The following is a 10,181-nucleotide window of genomic DNA, read 5'->3' on the forward strand; positions in this document are numbered from 1 at the left end:
AAGGGCTCAGAGAAGATCTTGAGAAGATGTGGAGGGTGAAGGTAACGGTGGTCCCAGTGGTAATCAGAGCACTAGGTGCAGTGACTCCCAAGCTAGGTGAGTGACTCCAGCAGATCCCATGAAGAACATCCGAGATCTCTGTCCAGAAGAGCGCAGTCCTGGGAACAGCTAAGATACTGCGCAGGACCCTCAAGCTCCGAGGACCCGAGCTTGAAGGATAAACCGCCCGCAGGGGCGTGCTGGGTGTTTTTTATATATATATATATATTTATATATATATATAGCCAGCTCTAGTCCTGATGGTTCCATTTATACATGTTGGAAGCAACTGTGTTCTTTGGGACCTTCAGTGCTACAATTTTTTCTGTTTCCTTTCCCAAATCTCTGCCTCAATAAAATTCTGTCTCAGAGGTCTGCAGACATTTCCTTGGACCATGGCTTGGTTTGTGCTCTGATCTGCATTGTTAACTCTGTGACATTATATATGTGCCTTTCCAAATCATGTCCAATCAACTAAATTTACCAGCTGTAGAAACATCAGGTTCTGAATTATTGCAACACAAATGATGTGTTTCTAAGTTACCAGTCTGAAGTTTCATGAGGAAATCATGTGGTTTCCTCATTGGTACATGTGCCATGCATTGTCAGGGTTCTGGGTCCTTCTGACCCAGCATTTTGTGTTTCCTTGTGATATTTCTGTATTTTGGGTTATGTCTTGGTTCTTTAGTAGTCTTTAGTTATATTCTCTGTTTAGCTCCTTGATTATTTGAGTATTTGGGTTTGACATCAAGGCTACATCTTTGAGTTTCCTTTTTCTAGACAGACACACACACACACACACACACACACACACACACACACACACACACACACACACACACACACACACATGTGCAACCTCACCGCTTGATGCTAATATATACTACACACAGGTTCTTATAATTTTATTAGAATAAACTCCTCTCATTCACAAAAACTGAATTAAACATCAAATTTTAGTTCATCACAAAAAATTAACATATTTACATGCAAAAAATTTGTGAATTCACAGACGAATGAAGCATTTATCAGACAAAGGAACAATCATAAGTAGCACCTCATTATCGCAATATATTTGGACATGAGTGTCCAGGTTTTTCAATTTAAAATAGACAACTCTTTAATAACTCATAATTCATATAACCAAAACCGATAAAAAATGAGACCAATCCTCGAAATCATGTCTCCAACTTGAAATAAAGTAGTCACGATCAGACAAGATTGGTTTATGACAGCTTGTACTGTAGTCAGTCACATAAGATTCAATACGATTCATTACATACAGGAATTATAAAACAAATTTAAAAACATAAACCTATCATTGTATAGTGAGCCTTTCTGATGTTGTACTAATAGTAGCGTCTTCCATCATCGTGTGTGTAGTGCGGGTTGCTGTGGCCTTGGTTCTGAGTATACGGGTTCATCCTGGGTTGATTCTGGGCATAAGGGTAGTTCCGAGGTTGAGTCTGCGCGTATGGGCGTATGTCCTCTGGTTCATCATATAGCCGCTACAGAGAAAAAAAGAATGAGAGTAAATTTAACAGCAAACACTAAAAAAACCAAAAATCTGATGAACATATCTCTTCTTTATACACACAGAGGAATACTCTGAGCCACTGTTCATATGTCCAAAGTTTTGTCGGCTGTTGCTTGGTTTCATCTCCAGGTTGGTCCTGTTGTCCATGCTGTTGGTGGGGTTGCCAGCTCGTGGGAACATGGGTACCCCACCATTCTGAAAACCTGAATTGCCATTGGCTGACCCATTAAATGAGACTCCCTGGCTGTGGCCAAACTTATTGCTAGCCACTGGTTGTGCGGCAGAACTCAGGTTAGTGTAGGGTTTTTCCATTTCTGCACTTTTGCTCTTCTTCGAGATTTTGTTTGATTTTCTGAAATCACAGCAGTAAAAAATATTGTAATTCACTATTGACTCTGTCAGACAGAGGTGGGACCAAGTCATTGTTTTGCAAGTCTCAAGTAAGTCTCAAGTCTTTATCCTCAAGTCTCAAGTCAAGTCTCAAGTAATGTCAGGCAAGTCAGAGTCGAGTCTCAAGTCACTGGTGTAAAAGTCCGAGTCAAGTCACAAGTCTGAAACTTTGAATTTCAAGTCCTTTCGAGTCTTTTAAAAAAAAAAAATAATAATAATGTTGCAGTTATATGCTAAATGTAAATATTAGACCATGTAATTTTTAAATCTGTGTTTTTCTCAACACATGACAAAATAGTGAACTTAGAAAATATACACAAATTGTGAAATTGCACCTCTTTAAAATGCAGCTCAATTAAACCTAGCTCCAAGAATAATTTTCACCGACAGTTCTGAGATAAGCTGCATGTTATTCTTGGATGCGGTTGTAGGACCGACTTTAAAATCGCATGACAAAAATATCATACACATTAAAAAAAACTGCATCACCAACGTAGCCTGGACAACATTTGCTAGTTAGATGAAGTCAGCTATCTCATCGTAGCATATTTATATGCATATTTATAATTATACGCTTCTTGGTGTGAGTGCATACACTCATGAAGTTTAGTAACTTCCGGTCACTGCAACAAGTCCAGGTACAGTTTACCGACGGATGGGTGCAGGACCTTGAAACGCACCGTGTAGAACGAAAGACCATCGTACGTATCATAAGTTTACCAGTCTCACAAATCGTCGTCATAAATACACATTCGTTAACCGTTTATTAATAGGACCTTTGAGCTCAATGGTAATTAATTAGCAGTGGAAATAATTTCTGGTACCCATCACAGAAATGTAGCAGCGACAATAATATTGTATGCTGTAATCGTACTGGGCAATTAGTGATACAAAACAACAGTTTTATCCTGTGAATAAAAGTATATGTTTTTGTCAATGTACCATAATAACAGAGGAGAAACGCAATATTGTGTCAGGACAATTCACTATTTATGCACAATAAATAAAGGAGCATAGCGCGACAATTTCTGTTCAGCGCCAGACTTGCTTGTAACCTATATCACTAATTATGTTATGAAAATGACGTATTAACTACTAAAAAACACTGACCTTCGTGTAAATGCTTGGAGCAGACTAACCTGTGAGCTGGAGTGTTCTGGGACGTTATAATTGGTCTTTGAATGGCTGCAATCCAGTCGCCTCTTTGTTACTTCGGAAACATGGCTCGAACAATTTCTCTTCAACGACGTAATCCGATAACAACCGATCTCTTTACCCGTCGGCTTCCCGTGGCTGTCATGCGACCGGCTATTGCAGTTAATAATACAACGGCTTCTTGACATTTTTGTGTTTCTTTTTATCGCTGTATAACTGATTTTAATTGAAAGCCTGCGTGCGCTAGTACCGCTTGACCGCTTGCCACGAGTTCCCAGAATCCTTTGCGGTTCTACCCGTGAATGACGTCACATTTTCAATCTCTATATAATATGCATGTTAAATTTTATATTTGGGGTAAAATATCAAGTCTTTTCAAGTAAACCGGTTCAAGTCCAATTCAAGTCCCAAGTCATTGGTGTAAAAGTCCAAGTCAAGTCACAAGTCTTAGAACATTATTTCAAGTCAAGTCTAAAGTCATAAAATTAATGACTCGAGTCTGACTCGAGTCCAAGTCATGTGACTCGAGTCCACACCTCTGCTGTCAGACATGAACAAATTCTCTTGATTTTAAATGCATTTGCATCTACAATAAAGCCTAAATTAAAGTGAGAAAAACATTTTCTCACATTTATAACTGTTAGAATGACACAAAAGTGAATGAATGAATTAGTAAGAAACTTACTGGGTAGCTACTAATGGTAGAAGGATGAGGGCTATGAGCAGCAGTCCTCCAAGCACAGAGCCCACGATTACCAGAATGAGCTGCCAGTCTAATAAAACACAATGAATAGGACATAAACTTTTATCGCATTTTCCAGCTTTTGAATAACCTTTCTACCTATTGTATCATGTGTTATATTTCATCTTGTGAGTTTTTTCTTTAAATAGCTGTCATTAAGTAACCATGCTTCTGCTTTCACTTTAAAAACATGCAGTATACTCACTTTCTGAGCAGTCAAAACCAGAATAACCAAACGAGCATCTGCAAGACAAGAAGAAGGTTGATTTTATGATTTCTATTTAAAAGCAACCTTACATCAACAGAGGACATACAGGAGGGGAAGGAGTACTTACTTCACGCACTTATTATCCTTCAATTTTTCCCCAAGGGGACAAGCTGTAAAAAACAAAAATTGAGACAGTCTGTCGTTTGCTTACATAAAACACACAGACACACACACCACTTACTTTGCTCAGGAAATTGTCTTACCAATGCACATTCTGTTACTGTAGTCTGTTTGCATGTAGCCTTTGTTACAAATACAGCTGAAAGCTCCATCGCCTGATTTGCAGTTTGTGGAGTGTTCATCACAGGGAGTGTCATCACACAGGTTCGTAACTTTAAATGACGGAGAGAAAAAGAGCCTCAGTACTCAAGGACATGTTTCGCAACAAGTACAACAGTAAAATAAACGAATCACTAATATGCCATGAAATGAACCCTGGACTGAAATTAACAGCATGACTTCATCTTCAAAATATCATGATCATCAGAACATCATAAATCACCGAATTATAAATAAAGATTACAATACATGCAATGGCAGCAGCTGCCCTGATTGAGACATCCATTATATTTTTATTACAACTAAATTATCTTTGACAGATGGTGGAAATAGTTTCATTTAGACAGAAGTGTAGATTTAGTACAAAGGATTCTGAAACACATCTTGTCAATTATATTCTTTCTGAAAACAAATCTATTCCTACTGTGAGTTTTATTCTAGATACATTTCGACATAAAAGTGACTGAAACAACACAATGTGCTTGTCATGGCTGTGCTGTGTGGCAGGAAGGCAGGAAAAAAACCCCAAAATGCAGGACTCTCAAAACAGGACTGGAAATCAAAATGCAGCTTTATTGATGGCAAAACAAGACTCACAACAGAGGCGCTAGAGGACTAACCATGACAAACACACAGCATGTTGAAGGTACAACACGCGAGAGAGCAAAGGAAAACACAGGGATTATATACACAGGGGAGTAATCAGGGAATGGGAAACAGGAGGGAGACACAGCTGGGAGAAATTAGGCTAACGAGACAGGGGAGAATTAAAACTGAACACACTGACATTAGACATGAACATGAAACATGAAACAAGAAACAATTTACTAAGACAAGGACTTGACAGAAAATATAACCCATAATACACAATCAGACCAGCACAACTCAAGATTCTGAACATAAATATAATGAACATAATCTAGAAAAACACCAAAATATAAGAAACAGAAAAAGCTGGGTCAAAATGACTCAGAACCGTGACAGTGCTAGAATACAGGTAACAAACTTACTGTTAAAGGTCTTCTCAATCACGTTACAGCCCGTACACTCTGTTAATGTTTTTACAACTTGATCATCTGTGATTTTAGAACTGGCCTTGAAGATGATCTGTACTGATGCAATGACCTCTGAGCTTGCCCTTGACACACGAGTGGTTCTTGGACTGTAAAGACAGAAATCACATTTAGCAATGATTGCATCATTTATTTGTGCAGTATAATAACATGTTAATGTACATTGATGTGAAACAGGCTGAAAGATTTTATAGTAAAAGCTGTTGTCAGTCTGAGACTTACAGGAGTTTCAGCACTATAGATTTGGAGTAACCGTTCATCTCGTTATAAACTTCATCCAGCTGTGTTTTCAAAAGAAAATATGTTTTGCTCAGTATGACTATTAAGATTGATTAAATAACTGATGAAATTGTTTTTAGTATAACTTGTAATGTCAAGTGCATTTTCAAAAAATGTCCATAAAGACACATTTATTGATAGAGAATACTACCAAATTACTTACCTCAGCAATGATTTCATTAGCAGTTTCTATAAATTCCTTTGATGTGGTGTCTGTCATTTCATCTTTAAATGTTTTTTTCACTTGAAGATTTCCAGGGAAGACTTTGGCTGAAAACAAGAAAATATCAGAAGAAAGCGAAAATCTAATAAAATGATATTTTATATCTCTCATTTTCTTGCTGAAAGGAGGGAGATTGATGCCAGTCTCATACAATGTCTGTCTGTTAAATATCAAGCTACAACTAGCAGGTATTTAACTAAGGTTAAGACAGGAGGCTAGCTGGGTTAGTCCCAGACATAAACCCCAGAAAAACAAAAAAAAACAAAATCCAATTTGTCATTCTTACACTTTATTTTTGCGAAGATAAAGTAAACCAAATCTAAAATGTTAACATTAAAATGTATTTCACAGATTGCATTAAGTTGGCTAAGCCAGGCTAACGGTCAACATTACTCACTTACTGTTTATGTCCCACTAAACTGATTGGGAGATAGCTAGTTCAAGAGGTACATATTGTTTTGAATGACCTGTCCTTCAGTGATCTACTAATCTTCCTCCAGCCCACGTAGTGTTATATACTGCTATATAATCTTCATTCATGTCACTGTTAAATAAAGTAAAATCTCCATAGCGGCACACAAACAAATACTTACAACGTTCACAATTCTTTGAAACATTGTTGTAGGAATCACCAGCGAGGCACAAGCATACATATGTGTCGTTATAACGGACCTCACAGGTGCTTCCAGTGCCACAGGGATTTGTGTTGCAGGGATCTTCAAAGTGAGAAACAAAACAAGTGCGAGTACACACACACACACACACACACACACACACACACACACACACACACACACATCTGAATCACTGTATGAGCAATATATCATGTGAACATTTGGATCCAGAGGTATCAAATTACCTTTAAATAAAGTCGTTGGTGTTGCAGTAGTTGCATCGTCTGGTTTTGCAGTAGTTGCATCGTCTCCTGAACCTGAAATTTCAGGATCTTCTGCTCTTGTTGAAGAGGCTAAGAGTTGTGTTAAAATGCAGTAGTTAGTATATGATAACCTTTGTTCACAACTTTGAAATTTGATACCCAGGAAACAAGCCAGAGAAAAAAAATTATATCAAAGTTATTAAAGCAGGATCATATAGTCTATGTTTAAGCATGAAACGCAGGAGCTCTCAGCGAAGGCGGTCGCACTTTTCTCCTCTCCTCCTCACCCTTCTCTTCCCTGCTTAGCCTCTATGTCCTTGTCTTGTCTTGTGTGCATTACTTTCCCTGGAATAGCCTCCCACTGTCGTTCTCTAAAACCTAAAAGAGAACTATGGATTTGATCAACTGGTCTCTGAATGCTATTGACACCCTTTTCTCAACGAGAAATCTGGGCTCGGGAGATCCTGAGTGCCCTGGAGGGACTTTCCCTGCCGGATACACAATGGACGGGTGGCAGAACTGGAGAATCATGTGCCTGACGGGACTGTCGATCGAGGACGCTGAAGATATCTATCTATTCGGAACCATGATAACAGGGTTCATGCTGATTGGAGTTGGCTTAGCCCTGCTTTATCGGAGAAATAAGAGAGCGGAACCGGCTGTTCAAACCCCCCCAAGGCTGCCCGCTGGAATCGAAATGGAACGAGGCGCGACCTCTCACAACGAACGTAATATGGTCAACACCTTGGAGACGCTTGCAGCTGCTGTGAAGGCTCAAAACAACACCATTGAGCATATGAGGGGAAACATCAGAGAGAGGCCTGCTCAAAATGAGACCCTTGACCGACAGTTGGAAAACATCGCGGAACCGATCACTGCAGTTGTGAGGTCTCAGAATCAAAAGAATGATAACACCATGGAACAGAAGTTTGATACCATCATGGGGAGGCTCGCGACTCTCCAAAGGGAGATCGAGAGGCCAGTGTCGGAGTGTTAAAGAGCAGCCTGAAAATTATCCTGGGCTGCTCGCATGGAAATTAACAAAATCAACATGAACATTGCGGACCCCCATAACGTGCCAGCTGCAGGCCCAAGGCTGGAGCCGAACAATCACTCCCTGATAACGACTGTGTTACGGCTATTCTTCCCATCCCATGCAAGGACACCTGGATTGGCTGGAGGACTGTTTACTTAGCCTGATAGGCTGAAGGACACTGTCTCAGCTGAACTATGGACACGCACACACATACACTTACACTGATAGGCACTCACTCATCCCCCCTCCCCTTCCAACGCCTTCGATGCTTGTTTCCTGCGAGGGAACGCGGCGGGCTGTGTGCCGCGCTGGAATGGTAGCGCTGTGCAGGGTGGCTGCTGTGTTCGCTTCGGATTACTCCTCACCCCCCACCCACCCCTGTGGCTTGTCATGTCTTCACAATGTTGTGCTGTGGACATTTATGTGCTTTTTGTGCAAAGGAGTTTTTTTGTTTCCTGTTCTCATGCTGTCCTACCATGGAAGCACAACATGAGTAGGGGTCTCTTTTTTCCTCTTGCACTTTCCCCACTGTAGTGTACATTTCAATGTTTTTTTTCTCTGATTCTACCAATCTCCGACCTGTATCCCCATGTAATGTTTGTGCTATATGTGTAAGGTCGGGGGGGGGGGGGGGGGGGGGGTGGTGGTCCCATTTCACTGCAGGGCAACCTGCATGTGACGAATAAAGCTTTGATTGATTGAAAAAGAAAAGAAGAAATTGTTCATGTAGGTGTCAGTGCCAGACTTTTTTTTTTCTGAAAAAAACGCCATTTCACATTTATATGGATAATAAAAAACTAAGTAACTCTAACTAAAACACAAAAGATGCAAGACATCAAACAAAGAGCTAAGTAGGGTCATTTCTCAGTCTCATTAAGAGAGCATCAGCAGTGACAAAGGCTCTGCATAGAGAACATAAAGTTCACTCAACCATCATTTAGGATTCAGACATGTAAAGCATCAAACAGTTTGCAGGATCTGAAAGGAACTAAGAGACTTCCTTAATCGTGGCCGACCAAAAAGACCATGGTATAACAACAGGGTCATAAAATAATAAAATGGTAATTAATGTCAGACTGTTGACACGGACACACTGGTCAAATTTACTTATGTATGTGCTAAACCAGCCCAGATACACAATGGTTGCAAAAGAAAGTTGTTCAAGTTACACAATTATTGCAAACATATGAGTCCTGAACAAGTCTATAGAATTTGTATGGAAGCAAAACAAAACGGGAAAGGAACTAGTAACTGTTAATCATGAAAATAATATTCTCATATTCAACCTAATTTGAGATATTTTGATTAGAAGACATTTATCCAGGTACTCTTACGTCATAGGTAGCTCTCCCTTTTGCTGTTACAGCCGTAATCTTGGCTCAGGCATGACCTCAAAGTCTTAAAAAAAAATCCATTTATCTACTAATTATGTAAACCCTATTAAAACCCCGCCAGTGGATAACAGTTTAGATTGAATTAAAATCTAAGCTTAATTAAGTAGAAAAAAACTACTATATTAAAATTAATATTTCACTTCTGATGTGTTAATTTGTTAACATGTGCTCTACCCTGTTACTCTATCATCATCATCACTCTTAAACTGAAAAAAAGAGGATTTTAAAGTTGATACAATAAAATCAGGCTACTTACTGAAAATGGCTACAACAAGCCAAAGGACAAACAGGAGGATGAATTTTTGAGCCATTGGAAAAATTAAAAGCAACTTTACCACAGGAAAAAAAGTCAGTGAAGGTTAGAAGTGGCCACGTCTGTAGTTCTCTAAATCTTTGGGTTTAAAACTGATAATACTCCTCCACTGGCGGTTTTAATGAATAGCCACTCCTCATTTAGGCAGTGTGCTAAGTGCAGGTCACGCCCAGACCAGGAAGCCCACTTTTCAAGCCTTTCGTCCACCTATCAATTTTCCACTACTTTTTTTGCCAGCTTGGTTATCTAGTGGATATTTTAAAGGCCAGTCCAGACCAGCGTGGTGCTGATCACAAACATACAATTCACACGCTATTACTTTACCATATGAGCTCTATGAAGTGCAGAGAAAAAGGATTCTGTTAGGTTGTGCAAAAACAACATTAAAATTACTGTGAACCATAGAATAGAATAGAATAGAATAGAATAGAATAGAATAGAATAGAATTCAACTTTATTGTCATTGCACATGCACAGGTACAGGGCAACGAAATGCAGTTTGCATCCATCCAGAAGTGCTTTAGTAATATAGATATATTACAATATATATTAGCAATAATATAGATATGTGAGTAT

At 39.2% G+C, this 10,181-nt stretch overlaps 1 protein-coding gene across 2 annotated transcripts; it reads right to left on the reverse strand.

The window, feature by feature from the left end:
• Positions 1–941: 941 nt before the first annotated feature.
• On the reverse strand, positions 942–9,699 carry LOC146568497 (mucin-13-like). 2 transcript variants are annotated; one of them, XM_085284568.1, is made up of 12 exons: positions 9,549–9,699; positions 6,845–6,952; positions 6,579–6,701; positions 5,926–6,032; positions 5,706–5,764; positions 5,421–5,572; positions 4,335–4,463; positions 4,199–4,241; positions 4,069–4,106; positions 3,807–3,894; positions 1,637–1,928; positions 942–1,547 (listed from the first exon to the last, which is right to left on the reverse strand). In XM_085284568.1, the coding sequence occupies exons 1-12, from the start codon at positions 9,601–9,603 to the stop codon at positions 1,389–1,391; spliced, it is 1,353 nt and encodes a 450-aa protein (XP_085140694.1). In that variant the 5' UTR covers positions 9,604–9,699; the 3' UTR covers positions 942–1,388. The 2 variants fall into 2 exon arrangements, with proteins under 2 accessions (XP_085140694.1, XP_085140695.1); XM_085284569.1 differs by lacking the exon at positions 1,637–1,928.
• Positions 9,700–10,181: the final 482 nt, after the last annotated feature.

The sequence above is a fragment of the Mchenga conophoros genome, linkage group LG8 (genome assembly GCF_057382185.1).
Source record: "Mchenga conophoros isolate Kocher_MC1m ecotype Shallow Benthic linkage group LG8, M_conophoros_male_GT1.1, whole genome shotgun sequence".
Lineage (NCBI taxonomy): Eukaryota > Metazoa > Chordata > Actinopteri > Cichliformes > Cichlidae > Mchenga > Mchenga conophoros.